Source organism: Scardinius erythrophthalmus (genome assembly GCF_964197995.2).
Source record: "Scardinius erythrophthalmus genome assembly, chromosome: 25".
NCBI lineage: Eukaryota > Metazoa > Chordata > Actinopteri > Cypriniformes > Leuciscidae > Scardinius > Scardinius erythrophthalmus.
Window position 1 is genome coordinate 13,778,581 of NC_138245.1, and position 25,388 is coordinate 13,803,968.

The window sequence follows — 25,388 nt, forward strand, 5'->3', positions numbered from 1 at the left end:
CACAAAGTCTAACCGTATCAAACTTCTACCCGCTAAATAGTAGCATTCTTTACACGAAAAGTTATATAAAAAATTCACAGACAACATATGTTCACATTCATGGCAAAATTCAAACGGGACCAGAAAATAATTATTTTCTCCCATTCACTTGCATTGACGATTTTTCAACCTAGAGGTCCAGGGGGATTAGCGGAAGGGGCGGGACTTACCAGCTCTATTTGGAGAGCGAGATGATGAACCTCCATTTTGCCTGCATTCGTTTTGAAAGCCTCGTCACGTATACGTGGGTACATTGTTACCAAATCAAACCATGCAGATTGGTTGGTTATGTCTGGACACACAAATCTTATTTGATCACTTGCCAATGATAGTGCGGACGTCTGCCTGAAAAGATCCGATTTGAGAAAAAAATCAGATTTGCCTGCAGTCTGAACATAGCCTGAGTAACTTTGCAAGTAGGCCTACATGTCAACTTATTCTACTAACTAACCCTAACCCTACCCCTAGCAATACTCAACTAATACACGAGAGTTAGTTTACATATTGTAGGCGCAACGTTACTTGTAGTCAACCGAATGTCTAAAGGAGATCATCAAAATAAAGTGTAACCCAACTTAATAAAAAAATAAATAAAAAAAATTCAGCTAAAAAATGTGTTTATGCTACAAAATTAAAGTCCCCCTGTAGTCAATAATTGTATCCCTTAAAGCAGGAGCTGGTTGGAGCTAAACTCTGCAGGACAGCGGCCCTCCAGGATCGAGATTGGTGAACCCTGCCTTAAAGGCACAATATGTAACTTTTTTGCTTTAAAATTAGCAAAAATCACTATATCTACGTTATATATTTTTTTTAGTTGTGTACTTACATTATCCCGACTGTTTCCAACAACTTTCAAACCAGGAGAAATTTTAATTTAATTTTTAGACACGACACGTTTCTTTATTTCCGTTTTGTCGCAGTCAATGGCGTCATATCCGCGTTGTCCCTGGTTTCCGCCTATGGTTTCCGCTCGTACTGCCATGGTAACCAGAGCTATGAGCAGAGCCCTCTGATTAACCAAAGCGACTGACGCGGAGTCGCGGACAACTGTGGAGTTCGCAATGTCTATTTGCACGCTGTTGTTGTTTCGTTCAAACATTACGGACCATGGCAAGCAGACTTTGGATAAAAAAGGAGAACTAAAACGAGAATCAATATCAGCGCGGTGTTTTCGAGATGCCTAGAGCTCCCATAGACAGTATATAAACGAGAGCTCCACGTCCGAGACTTCGACCGCTCCTACATGTACTTATTAAACAGGTGAGCACATTTACATAAAACTAATCAATGTTATATAGTTCAACAATGATAAAATGTTAGAATATGATCTGTATGTTATTCCAATGTTGATCTAGCTTACTGCTAGTCTCATATAGACAAACTAACACATACTTTTCAACACATTCAAATGCAGTTTAGTGTGCTAATGTAATGTTAGACCAAGTGAAACAGCGCTGCGTTACCTCACAAGTTTAATTTGTCTAATAAACTGACCTGTGAGTAGTAATTCTGCGTGTAGTTCGGTAGAATGAAATGTCCATATTCCTTTTATATCCGCGGGAGCTCGCGTCGCGTGTGGAGCTGATAGCTGTCTCTTAGCAATCCCGACCTGCTTCATATCACAGTCATGATAAAAGCATCGATGTATTCAGTCAACCATAAACATTATTAGATTGGCCGGCTTGACGTTGACGACAACATCCATAATTCTTAGCATGTGTTGCGTCATCAAACTACGCCTTTGTTATTGTAAAGAGGTTAGCGACCCCTAGTGGCGAAAAATTCCATACTGTACGTTTAAAACTCATCTTTGATCAACAAAAATGCATATTTAAACATTTTTCCTTGGAAAAAAAAATTATTCTTCATGCCTTAAAATAGCTTGAATGTAACTCCACACCCTTGCCACTATTAGTATACAAGGCTCTATATGCAGATTAGCCCTGCCAGCGAGATACACTCGTTGACGATCACACGTAGCCTACAAGATCATTTGTGAAGTCAGAAACACCAGCAATTTCAAACCGCAGTCTTTGGTTCACTGTAGTTTTAAGGAGAAAAGAATTAGCAATGGTGTTGACTAATGAATTTGCACATGGATTGTCTGATGGCATATTAAAAACACCACATATCATATAAACAACATTAAAAGCTTGATTTACACCACTAAGTATCTCTAACTCAATGTAGAGTTTATTAGTTGTCATAACTCAAAAAAAGGTTGATGCAAAACTCAGTGGCGGCTGGTGCTAAAAAATTTGGGGGGGGGGGGCACAACAAACTGAATTTTTAATTCAGGACTGAATTTAGGCTTATTGTTAAATAACAATTTAACAGTGATAATAATGTAGCTATCATTAGCCTAAAGTTTAGCTAAAACTTCAGCCGGTAGGGTAGCCAATTGCCAAATAAATCTGAATTTTTGGGCTAAATGGCGATGTATGGTATAATCTGAGTATTTAATTATTATTTTTCTATTTGAATAAAAAAAAACCTGTATTTAATTTTTAAAAAAAATTTAATATCCTGATCGATATTGTCCTACAAACAATGTTAATATTGAAGGTTATAAAAACAAACATAGTGTTGCTGTCTATCTGCAGTCTATCCAAAAAGGGGTCAAATCACATTACATTCTAACATTGCAACATTACAATCTAAAAACAAAATAATGCTTTTTAAAGAAGTAGTTAAATTTACTAAGCCAAAAAAAAAAAAAAAAATCTAATATCATAAAAATACACATGTAGGTTTGAAATTCTCTAGCACATTTATGTTCACCAACAACAACAAATATTCAACAACAAATGTTTTAGCTAAATATATTCATAATTTAGTGTATGTATATTTTAATGTATATTTTAGTCAGAATAATTGCGCTCCTATTCATTGCGCTCCGTCTGTTCGGCGCGCATGCACGCGGGGGCGCTCGTTCACGGAAGTATAGCTTGCAGAAAGCTCGCCCACTCATGACAGCAAACTGGACTTTCTAACATTTACAGATGGAGAATATGTCCGTGAAATGTAAGTTATGCAATGAGGAAATTATTGGATGTCACTTCAGCTTATGGCTAAATACTATTAGAGGTACATTTGTTTCCACCAATCGCTGCACAAGTTAAGGTTACGTATGATGACGAAAGCACGTTAGTGCGAGCCCTCCCGGAACCCATAGAGAATAGGCTTGTTTGAGATGCGCCTTGCCTCGCCTGAAATGTAGTCGAGAGTAGGCGGCTGCAGTGAGAGGAGGAGTGAAAAAAGCGCAGGCAAGCCGGACAGATCTCTCTTCTCGCAGTGGATCTGACACCTGTGAGATCAAAGATGGATATCGCGGGATTCACGGGATTCACGCTCGTGCACAGTGTTGCTAATAAACTGGATGTAATTCAAGTTCTGTTGCTTTTATATGGAAATAAATAAAATGAACAAGACACCCAAAGTACTTGTTATTTAATTCCATTCTAAATACATGTTTATCAATCATTTTTTCTTTAATACAGACATATGTGTTTTTATTTTTTATTTTATTTTTATAAAAATTAAACTGCATAACCCAAAGAGATCGCACTGTCAGATAGTTTGGGAATATTCACACATAACATATACACATAAAACATGATATTAGAGTTTTAAAATCAAACATTTTAAAAGAGAACAATACATCACGGTTGTTTAAACCAATGAGCATTAAGCTGTGTCGTCAGCAAGTCGTTTCCCATCATGCTTTTGGCTGCGTTCCAGTCCAAGGGTGCTTCTCAATATCCCTCCTCGTCTCCTCTCTCCTCCGTCCTCCATCCTATGACCCGGAAACCGATCGAGCTCAGCCATCTTGAAGGACATCTCAATTCTCTAATTGCACCGCGAGGAGTCGAGGATCGAGGAGTGAGAAGGCTTCCTGAGGAGTCATGAGCGAGGATACACAGGTGCATCCTATGCGGAAGAGTTTTATCGACTAAAACGTGACGCACGTATCAATTCTCCTCCCCCTTCACATCGGTCACAATAATTTTGATTTATACTTTAATTTTGCAGTTTATATAAACCACACACCTCACATATTTCAACAGGGTATCTTTCTTTATTATTATTTATTATGAATTTATTAAATAAACAAATTTCAACAACATGAGGGCAGATCCTCTGAGCGCTGCTGATGACGCGATGAAGTGACGCTCGAGTGATCAAGGATTCCAATGTATACAAAAAGCTTTCATTCGATCCCTCCGTCCTCGCGTCTTTTCCTTGCAGCCTTCCCTCGCATCCTACAGGGGGCGGAGCTGAGACGCGAGGAAAGGAAGCGAGGAGAGGAAACGAGGATGCACAAATAAGAATTGAGAAGCACCCCAAAATTGTCATGCCCTTCACTTGCTAACTTCCCTTCCTCTCGTTCACTCGGATGTACGTCATTGCGAGTGCCCACTACTGGCGGAAACTGCAATGGGCTGAACTGGAACGTCCTAAGCCCTTGATCACTTGGAATCAGCTGTGGAGTTGATTTATTATTTACATTTTTTTCCCTTTAAGAATTTGTTTAATGCAGCATCCAAATGTTTATAGGTGTGTTTGGGTTGTTTTAAATTTAAAAAAAATTATAATTAATATATCATAGAGTTGTTTGTGTGGTGGTGATTAGACGAGATATGCGGTGACGTCACAATCGTGTTGCATTGTGGGACATATAGGTGCCTGAAGTGTACATTTGAAGCAGACTCGCTCCCTCGGTCAAAATCGAGGGAACGAGGGTCTGTCCATATAAACTTCCCTCGTCCACTTCACGAAGTGGAACGCACTTCAAAATGGCGGCAGGGATTCCCCCGAGGGGAAGTGCTTAGGGAAGTTTGCAAGTGCGTGTCTAAAAGTGGACTGGAACGCAGCACGAGATCAGCGCAGTCGGTGGAGAGCAACTGCGCGCGACTGCAGAATCCGACAGGTGTGCCTTGCGCTCGCGAGAGATTTTTGACATACGTCAGCATGACATCAGAGCAAGGCGGACCGCTCTCGGACACATTTCTAACCGGCATGCATCTCGCGCTGATCACCGGTGATCGATTCTGCGCAGATTTTGCTCATCTCAAACAAGCCTAATGCATTGCAGTGCCTGCAGTTCGAAAAAAAAAATCTTTGAATGTAAGTCTATGGGAAGACTCTGGGCGATTCTCAGCCAGAGTGAAATCGCCCAAAAAGAGGCGGTACTCCACAGAACGTGACTCGGCGCTGATTGGACTATATCCAGAGGCAGAACAACAGTGAGTGACTGCTAGCGTAACTCTGTGGTTGAATGAGATAGTAGGCTTGTTTGAGATGCGCCTCGCCTCGCCTGAAATGTATGCGAGAGTAGGCGGCTGCAGTGAGGGGAGGAGAGAAAAAAGCGCAGGCAAGCCGGACAGTTCTCTTTTCTCGCAGTGGATCTGACACCTGCGAGATCAAATATGGATATCGCGGGGTTCGCGGGATTCACGCTCGTGCACAGTGTTGCTAATAAACTGGATGGAATTTAAGTTCTGTTGCTTTTATATGAAAATAAATATAATGAACAAGACACCCAAAGTAGCCTACTTATTTAATTCCATTCCAAATACATGTTTATCAGTCTTTTTTTCTTTAATACAGACGTGTTTTTCTTTCTTTTCTTTTTTATAAAAAATACATTGCATAATCCATAGAGATCGCACTGTTAGATAGTTTGGGAATATTCGCACATGCATAAAACATGATATCAGAGTTTTAAAATCAAACATTTTAAAAGAGAACAATACATCACGGTTGTTTAAACCAATGAACATTAAGCTGTGTCGTCAGCAAGTCGTTTCCCATCATGCTTTTGATCAGCGCAGTCGGTGGAGAGCAACTGCGCTCGACTATGGCAAGCCATTTTAACATTTAAAAGCTAATTTTGACTATCCGGAATTAACATTGTAGATATCAACAATGTCTTTCTGACTAGTCGTAATTACATTTTGGATAGTTGGAATTGTCATTCAAGATATCTGTAACGTAATTGTGACTAGTCGAAACGACAGATAGAGATATCTGTAATTCAGTTTTGACTAGGCAAAACTGAATTACAGATATCTGCAATGAACTCGTTGAAAACAACATTCAACTAGTCACACATCATAAATGACAATTGCAGATATCTGTAATTCAGTTTTGACTAGGCAGAATGAAAGTTAAAGATATCTCAAACGTCATTATGACTAGTGCAAATTATTGTGCATGACGTTGCTCTATTTTACATATCCATTTCCCCTCCCTGCCATAATCAAAGAAAAAGTGGGTTCATTTCCTTATTTCTATGAATGGAAGAAGAAAGAAGCAGTCATGGCGTTGGCTGTCATTAAAAAAAAAAACACCAGAAATTGTTTTTATCTACAAATTAAAAAAAAAATGATATACAATATTTTATATACAAAAAAAAAAAATGTTGAAATGATATGTTTATGATCATGCTTAAAATTACGTAGGTTATTGTTGCCGTAAGATTTATGTGTGAAAGTGATTCACACTAATTCACTTTAATAAAGATGCTTACATGCATGCTATTCTTGCTATGGAAGTACAATAACATTAACTTCCTTAGATGAGAAAAAAAGTTCTTAGTTCAGATTAGTTCTTATTTTTTATTTTATTTTTTCAATTTGAAACAGTATCTAACAGCAATAAAAAGACGATTAAAAACTCTGGTTGCTCCGACATTGTGCTAATCAGTGCTAATTACAAGTTAACCTTTAACAGGTGCTATGTGATTTGATGATTTGAACAACATGCTCTGTGATGCGGGCCTAATTTGCATACAGATATCTGCAACGTCATTTGGCCTAGTCAAAACTCTAATTAAAGATATCTGTAATTACATTTTGACTAGGCAGAATGAAAGTTACAGATATCTCAAATTTCAGATATCTCTAATCAAAATTCATTTCAAGATATCTATAACTTGATAATAGATATCTACAATTAAATTATGACTATCCCTAACTCCAGTTTAAGATATCTACAACGCCATTTTGACTAGTCATAACTCAAGTTACAGATATCTACAACGTCATTTCGCCTAGTCAAAACTTAATTTAAGATATCTGAAAAGGAACATGTAGATATCTTGAATTGAGGTGAATTAAAGATATCTTGAACTGGAGTTATGACTAGTCAGAATCAAATTGAAGATATCTCAAACTAGAATTACAGATATCTACAATTCAATTGCAGATATCCATCATACTATGGCATATGGCAAGCCATTTTAACATTTAAAAGCAAATTTTGACTATCCGGAATTAACATTGTAGATATCAACAATGTCTTTCTGACTAGTCGTAATTACATTTTGGATAGTTGGAATTGTCATTCAAGATATCTGTAACGTAATTGTGACTAGTCGAAACGACAGATAGAGATATCTTTAATTCAGTTTTGACTAGGCAAAACTGAATTACAGATATCTGCAATGACCTCATTGAAAATGACATTCAACTCGTCACACATCTTAAATGACAATTGCAGATATCTGTAATTCAGTTTTGACTAGGCCGAATGAAAGTTAAAGATATCTCAAACGTCATTATGACTAGTGCAAATTATTGTGCATGACGTTGCTCTATTTTACATATCCATTTCCCCTCCCCGCCATAATCAATGAAAAAGTGGGTTAATTTCCTTATTTCTATGAATGGAAGAAGAAAGAAGCAGTCATGGTGTTGGCTGTAATCGAAAAAACACCAGAAAATGTTTTTTATATACAAAAAAAATTTTTTTTTACAATGCTATGTTTATGTTCATGCTTAAAATGTTGTTGTTGCCGTAAGATTTATGCGTGAAAAAGATTCACACTAATTCACTTTAATAAAGATGCTTACATGCATGCTATTCTTGAAAGTACAATAACATTAACTTCCTTATGAGAAACAAAGTTCTTAGTTCAGATTAGTTCTTATTTTTTATTTTATTTTTTCAGTTTGAAACAGTATCTAACAGCATGAAAAAAGACGATTAAAAACTCTGGTTGCTCCGACATGGTGCTAATCAGTGCTAATTAAAGTTAACAGTTAACAGGTGCTATGTGATTTGATGATGAACAACAGGCTCTGCTCCCGCCTAAAGTGTGATGCATGCATACAGATATCTGCAACGTCATTTGGCCTAGTCAAAACTCTAATTCAAGATATCCCTAATTACATTTTGACTAGGCAGAATAAAAGTTACAGATATCTCAAATTTCAGATATCTCTAATCAAACTTAATTTCAAGGTATCTTTAACTTGATAATAGATATCTACAATTAAATTATGACTATCCCTAACTCCAGTTTGAGATATCTACAACGCCATTTTGACTAGACATAACTCTAGTTACAGATATCTACAACGTAATTTCGCCTAGTCAAAACTTAATTTAAGATATCTGAAAAGGAACATGTAGATATCTTGAATTGAGGTGAATTAAAGATATCTTGAACTGGAGTTATGACTAGTCAGAATCTAATTGAAGATATCTCAAACTAGAATTACAGATATCTACAATTCAGTTACAGATATCCGTAATTCACATAGTGGATATCTGCAACTGAATTGTAGATATCTGTAATGATAAACCCCATTCAAATGAATGGCAAAAGTGATGTCATTTGTCCTAGGAAGAATGTCTTTGTGGATATCTGAAATGACAATTATGGATAGGAAGAATGTAGTTGCGGATATCTGAAATGTTCTTTTCGACTAGGCAAAACTGAATTAAAGATATCTGCAACACATATCCAGTCTAGCTTTTAAATGTTAAAATGGCAAATGGACAAATGATGTCACTTTTGCCATTCATTTGTATGGGGTTTATCATTACAGATATCTACAATTCAGTTGCAGATATCCACTATGTGAATTATATGGCAAGCCATTTTAACATTTAAAAGCTAATTTTGACTATCCGGAATTAACATTGTAGATATCAACAATGTCTTTCTGACTAGTCGTAGCTTTTAAATGTTAAAATGGCTTGCCATACTCGACTGCAGAATCCGACAGGTGTGCCTTGCGCTCGCGAGAGATTTTTGACATACGTCAGCATGACATCAGAGCAAGGCGGACCGCACTCGGACACATTTCTAACCGGCATGCATCTCGCGCTGATCACCGGTGATCGATTCTGCGCAGATTTTGCTCATCTCAAACAAGCCTAGTGATTGAAAAAGTCCCTTTCACACTTTAGTGGTGCGTCGCCCGATCGCCCTAATGAAGAAACCGCCGCTGGCAAAACTGCTGTTTTAATTTTTCTTTAGTTCACGTTTGTTTAGTAATTTTTTGAGTGCAAGCCTCAGATGAACTTCAACATAATGCTGCACTGAGTGCTGTCTGAAAGAATGAATATGACAGTACTTATGGATTATTTTACATCTAATTATATCTCTGAATGTCTGTCTTTAAATTACACAGGACTGAGATCAGGTTCACAGTGGCAAAAAAGAAATAATGAGCTTCTTGAAAAGTTAAAAGACAGCAGTGTGATTTTACAAGACACTAGTGTGTCTAGATGGGAACATCTTAAAAAAAAAAATTGACAGCAGGAGTAATTTTTGAGGAGATATGTCCGTTTATCGATCTGCATTACACAAATTAGGTTCAACCCCAAATAGAATTTAAGAGCTACTGATCACCATACGCTACTCTATCATCAGTGATTATTTTGCATGACACTTGCAGGAGGCATGTCACTTCAAATGTAAATCAAATGCTAAATAGCAAGCAGCTAAATGTATAATGTTTGGTAATATCACATCAGTTTCATAGCCCTTCCACAGTTCCAAGCAACCCTCAGTACGGTAAGGGTGTCAAGAGCCACTAGAGGGCAAAGTCTGTCTATGTAACTTTCAAATACGTAGAAAATCCAACCTAAACCCTTCTTGATCAAATTATCACCACATCATTTCACACAGGTTTTGGATAGCATTTTAACGTACTACTATTTCTGCAGTATATACATAATACATACTGAATGCATTGAATGCCTGTATGATCCACTACATTCGCCAATTAATGCAGTAGCTTATAAAGTGGTGCACGACAAAATATATAAAAAATATCTTAGAAATCAACAAGCTCGTCTTGACCTTTTATTTAAAGTGCATGTGCCAAATAAATGGAAACAATTACAGTTTTTCTTTTTCTTATTTCTGACTCATATTTGATTAAATAATAATTTTACACAAATTTTAATTAAAAAGATAGCCGGATACCACTAACATGCAATGTAGCATTCTGTTATTTCAAACATTTAGCATTGCATTCATATTGCTGCACTTACTAATTAAAAAAAAAATTAGTAGACAATATGCAGTGTATACTGCATGTATGTATTAAGTTAGCAATGCTGGGTTATTTCCCCCCGAAATTTAGAAGCATCACAAATGTATTTTTATGATATTTACAGTAAACATGCCAATTCTATATTGTAAATAGTCAAAGATAAACGGACACACAATAGTATTTTGAAAGGAAAATGAAGAAAGTAAAAAGAAGAATTAGGTAGAATCAATAAATTATGAATAATTTACTGCCATTGTGTGAATAATATGTAATCATGTAATCCATAATAAAAGTAACTGTAATCGAATTATAAACATTTTAAAAGGTTATACAATCTAATTACAAGGAATAAATGTTTGGAATCGGATTACTTAATCCAGATTACATGTAAACAGTTACTACACAGAAGTGTAAACTTGTATCCAATTCAAAGATTCAGTGAACAGATTTAAGGGCTGATCAGACATGAAGAGTTTCATTTGTCCAGGAAATGAGGTGGTTCTTTACATTTGTATTTCCAAGGTGAAATTTAAAGAGGATTTAAAGTGATTTATTCCAGCTGCTACCCTCATATTCAGATCAGTCAGAAAGGAAAACAAAAGGATCTTACACAGAGCACCTTGAGGTTTTATTATATGGCACAGTGTGAGAATTTATACCACAAATAAAACAACAACATTAAATTTTGTCATTTAATTGGATCCAGCAGATAACCATATTGTCACACGCATTCAATTTTGTTTGTTCATGGATCAGTTTTCATGGACGTTTAGTTTGTTTTCATCAGTCACATGTGTTCGTTGTCTTGGTTTCCTGCCACTCATCTGTTTGCATGACACATGTAATAAGAACTAACAATGAACTTTCAGAAGCAGCAGCGGTGTGGGATGTGCAGGTGTGATCTTGAGCAGATATTCCTCTACATATTGCTTTTGTTAAAAATGTGTCATACTTTTTGATCTGTGGGTGGCCAGGTCGTATCCATATCTATTTCTGTTTCTTATTAGGGCGAGGGAAAAAAGCACCTCTCTGAGACATCTGTCCCAGTTGTCAAAACCACAAGAGCAAAGACACAGAGTTCTTGCCTTCGTTAGCACCTGTAGAAAACACTGCTCAACCGATGCCCTTCTCAGACCAAGCATCTTAAATCAGTCATCTTTCACTCTGTCCTTCTCTCGGTCTGCGTTTATCGCATTTGCTCTCTGTCTTCCTCTTTGTCTCTTTTTCTGTCACTTAATGCTCTTGCTGGGTCATCGCACCTCTATTGGAATCAGATACATGAGAGCTCTGGTATTTGCTGACTGTCGTCTGGTGGGAAATTGGAGTCAGTGACCCTGCAGATTCTCCAGAGGTCATCAGGAAAACCTGATGCTTTTTGTGTTTAAAAGGGCCAAAATACAATGAAGCTATTGTAATAAAAGGGTATTGATAATCTCTATAGTGTAGTTCATAACCACTGGCGGCTCATCCATCACAGATATCCTCAGGGTTGTGAACATTTTCATAATTTATTACTATAATTATATGTAATTGATAATTAGTGGTCTTTGATGGAGATACACTTTCCTTGCCTTTGGCCATTTTTGTTTCAAAAATGTTTGTTTTCAGTATGGGATTCATGGCTGTAGACCAGGGCTCATCACAGATCCAAGCCATCTGGCATTCCAGCATACTTGAAGCAGGAATAATAATAATAAAAAATATATGTATCTTATAATAGTTCAGGAAGCAGTTTAAACTTCTAGTTAGTGTGTTTGATATATGGTTCTTTGTCAGATTACATTTGACTTTAGAAGCCAGAATATTTACAACACAGTATAAAATCCTAAACAAAAATATTTTTTTTAAACTTAATAATATGTATTTAGTATATTTAAGGGATAATGTACAGTCAGCTGGTTATTAATTTTGTGCTTTATTTCGGCAACGAAAATAGTTCGAACAAAGCCACAGCAGTTTCTGAGAAACACACGTGGCGTTTCGTTAACTAAATGAATCGGCTGCTTCGAACGAGGACACACAAAGCTACTGGCGGTTTTAGTTTCATATTTAAAACTATAATTTTTTCCATCATATTTCTGTTAAAAATTTTACCCAACTATAATGACTTCCACTTATGAGAACCCCCAACCGCGGAAATCTGAAACGACTCCATGGTGTACGTGAGTTTGGGGCGGGACTACATGTTATTTTGACCAATGAATGAATAAAAAAAAAGAATGACCCTTGACAAACAGGTTTTCCTTATTTTTTTTTATTCTGTTTGGTGACTCCATTCACGTAAAAAGCACACGCTTCACCTTTAAAGAAAGCTTAGCTGGAGTGGGAGTTTGATTAAATGTAACCTTCAGTGTTAAGTCCCTGTCTGTTGGTTCTCATCTGTGGTGTTTGATCCAGAACTGTTTGTCTAGACTCTGCAGTGATTTGTTCGTTTGTGGAGTGACATCATCCTTCTCACTGTGGAAATCCTTTTAGGCAACATGAAAAAGTCAAATCGCTCCAACAATTAAACATCACAGTTTATCAAAAGTGACTGAATGAGGATTCTAAATCCCATAATTTTGTCTGACTGCACAGTCAAATCAGACAATGCTGTCAATGACGTTTGTCAAGGTTTGGAAAACATCCAAACCCTACACTGCATAGTCTGACTGCTGGCTGCAGCTAAAGAAAGAGACTACTCATTTGATATTTGGGAATGCAGCTAAAGTTTCAAGCTAAAGGTCTTATGATGTATTCCTGCAATTATCACGGGTGTATTTTTAAAAGTCCCACTGGAACCTCAACCAACAACCTCATCAGTATTGCAGCAGGTGGCCATAATCTCATCACACGAGAGAGAGAGCAGGAGAAAGAAAAAAAGATGTCTTGAATGCATTATATACTTATCAGTGTGTAAATGAAACCTACGAATATCTAAAGACCCCTTTCCATGCAGTGTCTTTATTCAGCATAACAGCATTTAGGAAAAACAGATCAAACGATTAGTCCTAAATAATGTGATTCTAATGAAATCTATTAGACAAGTATTGTATGTACTGCCTATTAGAATAAAAGACAACCAAACACAATTATTGTGTTTCAGATTGTATCGTGTGGGCAGACAATTTCTATATCTCTATCATTATTTAAAATAAAAGTAATTGTAGCAGTGTTTGATTGGCAGCTCTGTTATCATATAGATTTACAGATATCTGCGCCACTGTGTGTGTGGTTAAACTACAGAGAGAACGTTTAGAAATCTATTTATTTGGTGTTAATCCCCATGTGGAAAGAGAAAAGATGAAAAATAAAGGAGAGAGATTGTGTTTCAAAAGCGTAAAAACTCATTTGCATCTTAGCGAGAACAGAGGGACTGTTTCGACATAAAATCAATTTGGACTAGAAGGATTTATGTAGTTGAAATAACCTTTCACACTCAAGGAATTCAGGTTTCAGTGGAGTGTATTATTCCTTTAAACCACATTTGGAATTCTAAAAAATGTGCTCTTTGTATTCATGTTGGTTTCGTACAGTTGCATGGAAAGGGGTCTTTATGTTCAGTAGATATCCTTAGATTTCATTTAGACACTGCTCGACCTTCATGTCTACTGGGGTCTCAAAATTATGGCCAGTTTATATCTAGAATATCAAAATCAACTGCTGGTGGTAGATCCTTTTCCTATTTAGCACCTAAACTCTGGAACAGTCTTATTTGGGAAGCAGACACAGTCAGTTTAAATCTAGACTAAAAACACATGTTGGCATACTCATGGCATACACATTATCAATTTCTATAATTCAAATCATGTAAAATGGTTATTAGGCTGCATAAATTAGGTCAGCCAGAACCAGGAACACTTCACATAACACCTGATGTACTCGTCACATCTTAAAGGAGAACTCCGGTCAATTTTAACATTGAGCTCATTTTTTTGTAAATTTGGAGTGCTGTCAATACAGAGAACAACGACAAAAATCGGTGTTGCCTACACCGTGTTCTTTTTAAAATTTTGATGTTGTTTCAGCCAGCGCACATACCTGTATTTTCTTCCTGTTTTCGGTCGAAGTCCATAGTAATCGATTGTCGAGTTCACACACATAGGTTTAGTTACCTATGATCACGCGCGTGAACTCGACAATCGATTACTATGGACTTCGACCGAAAACAGGAAGAAAATACAGGTATGTGCGCTGGCTGAATAAACATCATTTTTATTCATATCTTTCACATCTACTGCAGTCAGATTAACCCGCGTTCACCCCGAAGGAATCACTCACATTGGCTGTGCACTTGTAATGACACATCAAGGATGTTAAGAGGCTAAAAGCAGGTTTAAAACTTGCCCCATTGAAGTCAACAGGGTGCAAATTTTAAAAAGAAGATAACATGGTGTAGGCAACACCGATTTTTGTCGTTGTTCTCTGTACTGACAGCACTCCAAATTTACAAAAAATGAGCTCAATGTTAAAATTGACCGGAGTTCTCCTTTAAGAAGAATGGCATCTACTACGCTAATATTAGTCTCTCTGTTTATCCTGAGGTTTACCGCAATCAGCCAGATCAGGGCCGTATCCAGATCAGATGAAGGACCTGCGCCTGGACACGACCACAACCACCGTTTTCACAGATTCACGTTTTTGAAGTTTACACAGAGATGATAACGGTATCGCTTTCAAAACCCGATTCAAAAACGTGCTCTTTAAAACCTACTTCAAAGTTTGCATTCTCAGGCCACCAAAACGCTGTTGTCGTGTAAATTAATGGCCAGAACGCATCAAAAGGTGTCCGAAAAAACTGACTGTGTCCGAAATCACCCCCTATACCATTAAATAGGGCACTATTTGAGGGAACATCCATTGGTAGTGGTGTCCGAAACCATATAGTGCACGTTATCGAGTGCACTCATTCAATCCCACAATGCACTATATGCTCAATAGCTAGAGAATACCCATAATGCACTGTGAGAGTCACACGTGGACAGAATTTGAACAATCCTTTTAAAAGACAGGACAAAAAACAGGGTCATGTCATTGACCCACATATTCATGAATCTAAGCATTGGCACGCATGGAGCGCTGCTGAGGTCAGAGGTCATAAATGAGCTCAGATGTGCTGCTTGTCTGTAATTCTGATTCCATGGCACAGAAATAACTGTGATGAATTATGGAGGGCTGATATGTGAACAGGTGTTGTGACTGGATACTAGCACCAGCACAGTATTGATCCACAATTAGATGTAGTTCAGTAAGTTCAATGTGAACATCACATTCAGGAATCCACTTGTTTTATGAGTGTTGCTGTACATTTGGGCATGAATTCATCACATGAATAGCTTTTTATTAAAGTCATATTTCTGTCTATTAAAGAACCATTGAATTGCTCTCTCTTATGTAATCCTGGTTAAAGTCACATCCGCCTATTGATCAGAGCTGAAATTATATTACATGCGGTTACGTTAGATAAGTATTCAGGGTGTGGAAATTTCAGATTCAATAGGATGATATTGATCCTGAATGTCAGAGTTTAAGCTTATATGAGTGTGTGTATCTGTGTGAACGAGGAAGAGAGAGAGAGACGATATCTCAGTCAGGTCTTTTCTCTCCGCACCTTAATGAAAGTCTGGATATTGCGATTCAAGGTTGAATTCATTCGCGTGGAGGACAACGTTCTCTGTGGGCATTTGCAAATGGCATCTGATGAAACAAATTATGAATGTTGATGACCGCAGCCACATTCACAGCCAAAAAATAGCTCTTCGGAGCTGGTTTGTGTCCAACAATTAGAGTTTGTAGGCAAACAAATAGGTTACATGGTCTTGCTATTAGGTAAAGTGATAAATCAGCTTTAAGCTGTGAGGGGGAAAACATTTCATATTGAGAATTTCACATCTCCAAGATGTTTTATGTATGGCGAACATGTATTGTAAGCTCTCCATGCATGTCCAGTTCATATCTGTATTATTCATAAGGACATTGTGGGTCGTCCATGGCTGATTTATTGCCTCTCCAGACAGATGGTTAATCAGTTTCTTGGATAAGCTCTTGGTGGATTGCAGGTGTGCGTTGGATTGGAAACAGCGTGGATAAATATTTTAGAATGCTAATATATGCCTGATAGCAGCCTGAAGACATGCATGTCTTTCTGTACAATATTAATGACATTTTTTTTTGGCATGCTTTTTTTTCTCTCTCAAAAGTATAGTTTATCTGAAAATTAAAATTGTCATAATTTACTCAGAAATATTAGATCCCATTGATTGACTCTCATTATCTTTCAAAATATATTTTTCAAAAGAAAGAAAGTCATACAAGTTTGGATAAAAGTGAGTGAAAAGGATTTTCTATTTTGAGAGAACTATCCATTTAAGTCTGGTAAATCCATTTAACATTTAAACATAAATAAATGTTGACTGAACCTGATTTCAAATACAACATGTTCTGGATCAACATCTTTGTTAATACTGGAACAACATTCCAATCAACCAATCAGAATTACAGTTTACAGTTTATGTCAAATTTAGGCTTATAGCCAGGATTAGGTGCTTCTACATCAGTGTTATTCACCTTTCATTTCCCTCTGATTTTAGGGATAACTTATGGGTAGGTTATGTTTGGGTGGGGGGGGGGGTCGTGGGGTGGTACAATATGATGAATACAATATGTTGACCTAGGAACGCGTCCAACTCTGCAAAATCAGGACATGCCATCCAATCAGGGACAAACGCTGAGACGGAGTGTCTCTTCTTGTAATTAATAAGCAGACAGCATCCTGAGTTTGGCTGCCACTGCTCATCTGCACTGTTAGATCACTTCCAGACATATTTCAGTCTGTTTATGTCTCCTTGCCTTTGACTTTCCATCCTCTCTCTCTCTCTCTCTCTCTCTCTCTCTCTCTCTCTCTCTCTCTCTCTCTCTCTCTCTCGCTCTCTCTTTCTCACCTGCTTGCTCTTTTGATCCTGTATTTTTAAAATTCTTTTAAAGGCTAAACATGCTTGGAAAATGCCATTAAACACGGATCATGATCATAAATATATATCAAGCGCTTTTAAATAAGGCATTTGGCCACATCATTTTGAGGGTTTTGTCCTCAATCAATATCATTCAGTTCTCTCTCTCTCTCTGTGACATTCTCATGTATAAGGCACAGCCTCCAGCGCATAACATCTACTCAGCGTAATAGGCAAAGATTGGAAGGTGGAGGGGCCGGAGAGGAAAGATACTGAGAGTGAAACAGCAAAATACTCACACAGAGAGAGAGAGAGAGAGAGAGAGAGAGAGAGAGAGAGAGAGAGAATGGAGAGAAAGTGGGAGGGAAAGACTCTAATGACAGCTAGAGAGGTATTCTGAGGGACTCCTCACTTTTACGAAAGGTTTGGACACTGAGTGACTTTTGTGGCTGTTTTCATGCACTTTTTAAGTCAGTTTGCAGAGAGATGATCTATGGGTCTTTTTTTTTTATATATACTTTTTGTCTAATATTTAGGCAACTGGACATTGTTATCAATTTTCTGTGTCAAAATTCTTGCAGATCACCAGAGTGGGATATCATCTGACATCAAGTGGACACAATGAGAGCAGCGTGGAGTGTCTTCTTTCTTCTGTCTGTCTGTTTGGAGCTGGCATTTGGTAAAGTCCGACCTTCGGTTTAAATTTATTTGTAACTCGCTGTTGTTGTGCCCAGTTTCCTGTTTATGTATTGATACAGCGTGAATGAGGGAGTAAGCTTTTCAGTCTTTTGTTTTGAGTAATGGGTGCTCCTACAAAATCCCTACACATTGTAGAAAGAAAGCTGCAATATAACTATAATACAATTATAATTATTAATAATAATAAGAAGAATAGTAACAAATAACTGTTGGTTCTCAGTTTAAGAGGAATGTTGGTCTTTATTAAATGCTTTTACGTATACATTTAAATCAATAACTTGAAACATAGCACTTATTGTGTACATATTTTTACATTGTACTTATATTTAACATGCATGTAATTAATTTCTGTAATTACAGAATTACACTGTTGACCCATCCCTTACACCTTAACCTAAACTTACCACCAAACCAAAACGTACCCACATCCAACCTCAGTGTTTTGCAATACAACATCAACACAATAAACATTGTACATAAAAATGATTTATTATGTAAGTACATAGTAGTTAAAGACCGGAATGATTGAAATCATATTTATCATATTTGCATAGAATCAGTTTAACACTGTAATTGTCTCAGCAGTTAAAACAAACAAAAAAATCCTTTTGCCAGTGTTTTCCATCAGTCCAGCTCGTGCCCATGCGGAAGAAAGACTCCTCCAATCTTTGTTCAGCAACTACAACAAGCTCTCTCGTCCTGTAGCAAACATCTCAGACGTGGTTCTGGTCCACTTTGGCCTGTCCATTGCTCAGCTCATTGATGTGGTGAGTCTCAGATGCACTCCAGTGCAGCAACATCTTGATTTTACAAAAATGTATGGACATCTGTCAATCAACTATAATGCTTGAGGCAGTGAAAGATGTTGTAATTTCTTTAAAAAATGTGCAAGCATTTGCTCAATGCAGAGTCTTCCCCTTCTCTTATTACTCTCTTTCACATGGGTATCCCACTTTGCTTCACAATAAACCAGGATGAGAAGAATCAGATGATGACCACAAATGTCTGGGTGAAGCAGGTATGTTTTTTTTATATAAAAAACAGCCCATAATTGGGCATTAATGAGATTTTTAATTGGAACTGGGATCTTGTTGCTTCACTCTCCACCCCTGTCATACCTGCTGGTTGTGAGTGGTGATGAGCGCACATGTTTCCCTGCAGGAGTGGAACGATTACAAGCTGCGCTGGAACCCAGAGGAGTATGAGAATGTCACCTCCATCAGGATCCCCTCCGAGATCATCTGGAGACCGGATATTGTCCTCTATAACAAGTGTGTAAGGCTTTTAACAATCCGGAATTCAGCCAAATCCATTTCTAAAAAAATCGACATCTTCAAAACACGGTTAACCTCCCACTGTTCCAGTATTGTAATGTGTTCGCGCTATTCTGTTGGGTAACTGTTAATGGCGCTCAGTTAGCTCTTTTCCTCATTTTAAATTTACAGCTAAAACCCACTTTTACCGCTATTGTCAATATACAAAATTTCAGATTTCAAATTTCAAACATTTCAGGTAATATAAGGATGTTTTATTTAACTTTCATAAAATAACTAGAATTACTTATTACTCCGCTTAATCCACTTTGGCTTTTGTTCACACAAAATTGAAAATGCTGTCATTGTTTACTTACCCCTGTGTCGTGATTCCATGGAGTTTGATTGAATTTCATCAACATGAGATAACATATACAGTAGGCTACTGTATAATGATCAGTCCAATTCACAAGCAAATGACTCCTAGTGTATGAGCCATTTACTTTAAGGAATCTTTCAAAAAGAAAAAAAGATCAGTGTGATGAATTAACTCACTGAATCTGAATCTGCAGTTTCTGAATCAACATCTGCCTCACTTCAAGTTACCATTACTTTCACTGGTTATCCTGATTTTGCCAACTAAGATGTCATATTTTTTTATCCTGGAACAACATTGCTGTCCAGAAATTTAGTCCTAACCCTATACCTACCCCTTAACCTAACCCTACCACCTAACCCTGGTTGTAAGCCTGATCTTGCCATAAACTGTAAACTTGTCCCTCAATTCTGATTGGTTGATTTGAATGTTGTTCCACGATCAACAAAGATGTTGATCCAGGAACATGTTGTACTTGGTGAAATCATGTTTACCACTTTGGTCGATGTCTGTTTTGTACTTAAGGTTTGTTCAACTTAAAAACTTATCATTAATGGTTGATGTGTTGAAGATATTTTAATAATTTTTTTTTTTATAAATGATATTTTAATAAAAGCATTTACAGTGACTAACAACTCCTAACACATGAAGCTTGAAGTAAACAATGACAATTTTTGGTTGATTTTTTTCTTATATATGACCTCTGATTGCACAATTGCATTTTAAGTCAATAATGAAGCATTCAAAAATTATAAGTTCTCTACCATTCTCTTGATCCAAGAGATTTGCTCTCTCGGGAATGAAGGTTCTGAGAGTTGCGAGGTTCTCTAAGCGTGTCAAAGACGTCACAGGTTATTGATGGCTTGGCTCACACTGACACCACTTAAGCTGTCTTTCACATTGCTTCACAGATATTTCATTGCAGGCACTGTCTGACAGAATTGTGTTTGATCTGCAGTGCGGACGGAGACTTCGCAGTGACTCACTTGACTAAAGCCCAGGTGTTTTACAACGGCAGGATCAAATGGAAACCACCTGCCATTTATAAAAGCTCCTGCAGCATCGATGTCACCTTCTTCCCCTTCGACCAGCAAAACTGCAAGATGAAATTCGGCTCTTGGACGTACGATCAGGCCAAGATTGACCTGGTCAGTATGGCCAGTGATGTAGACCAGATGGACTACTGGGAAAGCGGGGAATGGGTCATAATAAACGCCGTTGGCACTTACAACATCAAGAAGTACGAGTGCTGTACGGAAATATACCCAGACATCACCTACTACTTCATCATCAGACGTCTTCCACTGTTCTACACCATCAATCTAATCATCCCCTGCCTGCTTATATCCTGCCTGACGGTGCTGGTCTTCTATCTTCCCTCAGAGTGTGCAGAGAAAATCACGCTGTGTATCTCCGTCCTGCTCTCTTTAACCGTTTTCCTCTTGCTAATCACTGAAATTATCCCCTCAACCTCACTGGTCATTCCGCTTATTGGCGAGTACCTACTCTTCACCATGATCTTCGTCACTCTCTCCATCATCATCACTGTGTTTGTGCTCAACGTACACCACCGTTCATCCCGCACGCACAACATGCCACACTGGGTCCGCCAGTTTTTTCTTCACCTGGTGCCCCGTTACCTGTTCATGAAGCGTCCACCTGCCTCAGGTAAGAGGAACTGTGGGAAACTGATTGAGATGATGCACAAGCCAGTGGAGGCACAGTCCATGTTTCTACGGACCACCATTCTGGATATCTCCCCGCAAAGCCCGCTCCATCATTTGGTCACTTCGGTTGACAAGTTGGATCAAATTCCGCAGGACTCTTCCCCCAAACCCATGTTTTTCTGCAGTTCTCCCAGCAGCGAGTATTCCATCCTGAAAGAAGAAACTTCCCAAACACCTCAAACGCCGGTCATCGGTTACACGTGTGCATACACAAACAGCATATTCGCCTCCAGCACATCTTCATTTCCAGACACTATCATCGGTAGTCTGCTGCACACTATCCCGAAGGATGGAGCCGAGTGTACAGACTGTGATATCAAAGGCCACAGTGCTGAGAGTGTCTTCATGGAAGCCAAGGAGAGTGTTCAGGGAGCAGGGAGCTGTCAACACTGTCTTACTTCTGAGGGGACGAGTCTGCAGAAGCTTGGTCACGATGAAGTAGGCAGGTGTATCAGACATAACATGCCCAACGCTCAGATCTTCAGCTCTAGCAGTGACGGCACTACTGATCTGAATGCCGTGGAGCCGATGAGCAATCTGTCGCAGTCGCTTCTCAGAGCCTTAGAAGGAGTTCAGTACATTGCTGACCATCTCAGAGCAGAAGATTCAGACTTTTCAGTAAGTTTTAAAGGAGTGAGAATCATTTACTCACCCTCATGTCATTCCAAACCCAATGGACTTTTTTTCTTTCATTGGTGGAAGACAAAAAGTTGTTCACGTTGCTCTTTTCAACACAATAAAAGCAAACGGTGACCGCAGAGGCTGTAAAGACACAAAAATGACATGTCAAGTCAAGTCAAGTCATCTTCATTTATATAGCGCTTTTAACAATGTAGATTGTTTCAAAGCAGCTTTACAGAGATAAGCGTATAATTTAAGGTAACAGAGATTGTTTTGGCTTTATAGCAGAGTTAAGTTATTTCCATCTAAAGTTAGTTTTAATTGATTTGCTTCTGTCACAATGATCATTTGTTATTAAATTAGGGGCCGCTAAGACGACACCATTCTCTCTACACAGACTTTAAACGCGAACCTGTGAGAAACGCTGATGGCGTTCACATGCGCATTTAGAATGGGTTCTATAGTTATGTGCGTTTGAATATACGCAGGTTTGGAATTCCCTACAAGCCAAGCCTAAACAAAATACTTGTCTTTCCTTATAAATTTTGATAAGGAATTATATTTTATTTGTTGCTTTGGGGTAGGACCGCGAGACGAATTTTCCCGACAACGCCTTATCTGTATTGTGGTAGAGGGATCCTCCATAGGGAGAGACTAGTTGGCACTTCAGCACTGCGTTGTCATCGGTCCAGGCGAAGGTCCTTCGTCAGATCTGGATACGGCCTGGATCCGGCAGGCTGCAGGAAAACCTCGGGATAAACACAGACACTAAAATTAGCGTAGATGCCATTCTTCTCATGATGTAACGAGTACATTAGGATTTTTGGGAAGTGTTCCCGGTTCCGGCTGACCTACTATATGCAGCCTAACATTAAATTATAGAAGTCTATAATGTATTATGTGAATGCTAGGTCAAAGAGATGTGTCTTTAATCTGGCTTTGAACTGACAGAGTGTGTCTGCTTCCCGGACAATGGTAGGAAGACTGTTCCAGAGTTTTGGTGCTAAATAGGAAAAGGATCAACAAAAGCCAGCAGTCGATTTTGATATTCTAGGTATTATCATAAAAGTAGTTCTAGGTATTCTAGGTATTTGACATCATAAAAGTAGTTCATGACTGTTAATTGTTTGACAAAAATACCAAAATTGAAAGTAATTTTTACATTTAGCATATTTTTTTATATATTTATCACTGAAAGTAACTTTTTTTTATGTTATACAAGATTCAACAGTTTTTAAGTCAGTTTAATGTCATTTAAGTTGAAATTACTTAAATATCCAAGTTGACTGTACTTAAAAATTTAAGGCAGCAACTTTTTTTTTTTTTAAAAACGATTCAGTAATTTGCACTGTATATAATAACCAGCTCATAAGGAGTAATGCGCGAATGTTTACGTGCGAAAGAAACGAATTACGTTTCTCGAAAGAAATTAAGTAATGGGTTTGGAATGACATGAGTTTAAGTGGGTTACGGTTTTGCCTTTGGATGAAGTATTCTGGCAAAAATACAGTACAGATGAAAGTAAAAAATAAAAACAAAGAGCTCCAAAGGTGAACAGACTACAACTGTAAAAAGAAACATGTTTACTTGCAATAAGAACTTTAGCAAGAGATTCTCAAGTTCTTCTGAGGCACTTTGAACTGGCCTTTGATACTGGTATTATTTTTTTATCACTGTTCTTGCTATCCTACACAAACCAGAAAACACTGTGGTCTCACAGGAAAGTAGTCATCCAAAAAATCAATTCTGAGAGGGAAATACATGAGTGGAAAATATATCATGATATCTGAAATGAATGAATTTCTTTTTTCCCCCACCAGGTGAGGGAAGACTGGAAATATGTTGCCATGGTGATTGATAGAATATTCCTCTGGATGTTTGTGCTGGTGTGCATTCTGGGGACGGTCGGACTGTTCCTCCCACCGTGGCTGGCTGGAATGATCTAGAACGTCATGCGGAGTCTTTGATTGGCTCTGAGTGGGTGGGGAATGGCCTTGTCTATCACACTTGACTTCAGTGACCTCATTAAACATCCGCTGTCATGGAAATTAAGTGATGTTTAATGTCATCGCTTCTGAGTGCAACAGGAAGTTAGTATTGGGATTCTGTAGATCTAAAGGACTGTTTTGGGTTAAATGGAAGTTAATGAAAAATGAAATTAAATAAAATGAAACTATGAAACAAATTTCTTTTGAAATCTATCATTTTCTTTCATCTGTGGAATTAGCAAGAAGTTTAATGATGGCACTGGTCGCTCTTTTCAATCCAAATATAAGTTTAAGACTTAAAAAGGACACAAAAGTGTCATAAAAGTGGGACATACAGTACGACTCGTGTGCTATATTCCGAGTCTTCTGAGGTCATACGAGGTCATCAGTAACTTAACTTGTATTTAAACCCGGAATATTCCTTTAAAGAAAGCTGGGTGAGTTGATTCAGTGTGTCATCTTAAGTACTGCAACTGCAACTTTAATGAATTCTAAACCCACTGATATAAAAACACATCAACATTAAGAATAAATCTAACTTAATGTGTAACACTGAACAGATTTAAATTATTTACATGAATAATTTTCCCTAAGGATTGCATCACAGCACGTGGATTTCAGTATGTGAGAATGGCTTACAGGAGATTTCAGCTGTGAAAGGTAACACGGGTGACAGCAGATACAATTCTGAAATAGTGTGTTCAAGTCTGTCTCGAATGTGATAAGAATTCATAAAGAATCCACAATTTCTCAAGGTCTGCTTGCATTTCAGTTAATCACATTTACAAACAATGAAATATATCAAACTGAAGATGCCAAAAGAATCGGGTCCATCGTACACTATGTATGTCCAATAATGCTGCAAGATTATTTATTTTCAACAAATCAAATGTTTTTCAGGGGCTATTTATAGCAAGCGAAAAATGATGGTGTTTAAGATATTACTAAACATCAGTGATGATTTAGTAACTGAATGTTAGGATGCCAACTGAAAAGCCATAGACGAGTGATGAAATATCTTCAAATGAAAAGAAATAAGTCAAGCTATTGCAAATAAAAACCACGAGATTTGTGTTTTAAATCTGCCTTTCAAGTATTTCATGGATTTAATATTTTGCTATTAAATGCTGAAATTTCCCAATGACAGGTTTAGTAGCCTAAGGCACGCTCTGTTATCTTCTGAAATACCTGTCAGGGAAAATCTGCTATAGCCTTCTCTCCTCTCATGTGGTGGATGAGTTGACCAACAAGAGAAGAGGTCACAGGTTGAGTTGAATCAGTGGCTCAGGGCAGATGGAAAGCTCAGGCTGTCAGAGTGAACCAATGCCGTCGTCCACTTCAAGAGCATCACCTCACCAATCACGCACTTAAAGCACCGATATTGGATTCCAGCATCCACAACAAAATGAAACCTGTCAAAAAGTTTTGGTTACCTTTGAAACATGTACTATTTATTATTCC

General features: G+C 37.8%; 1 protein-coding gene across 1 annotated transcript; it reads left to right on the top strand.

Annotated features, from left to right (window-relative positions):
- The first annotated feature begins 17,842 nt into the window (after positions 1–17,842).
- Positions 17,843–24,117, top strand: chrna4b (cholinergic receptor, nicotinic, alpha 4b). The gene is made up of 6 exons (XM_081358172.1): positions 17,843–17,942; positions 18,578–18,729; positions 18,936–18,980; positions 19,124–19,233; positions 20,550–21,936; positions 23,760–24,117. The coding sequence occupies exons 1-6, from the start codon at positions 17,885–17,887 to the stop codon at positions 23,883–23,885; spliced, it is 1,878 nt and encodes a 625-aa protein (XP_081214298.1). The 5' UTR covers positions 17,843–17,884; the 3' UTR covers positions 23,886–24,117.
- The last annotated feature ends 1,271 nt before the right edge of the window (positions 24,118–25,388 follow it).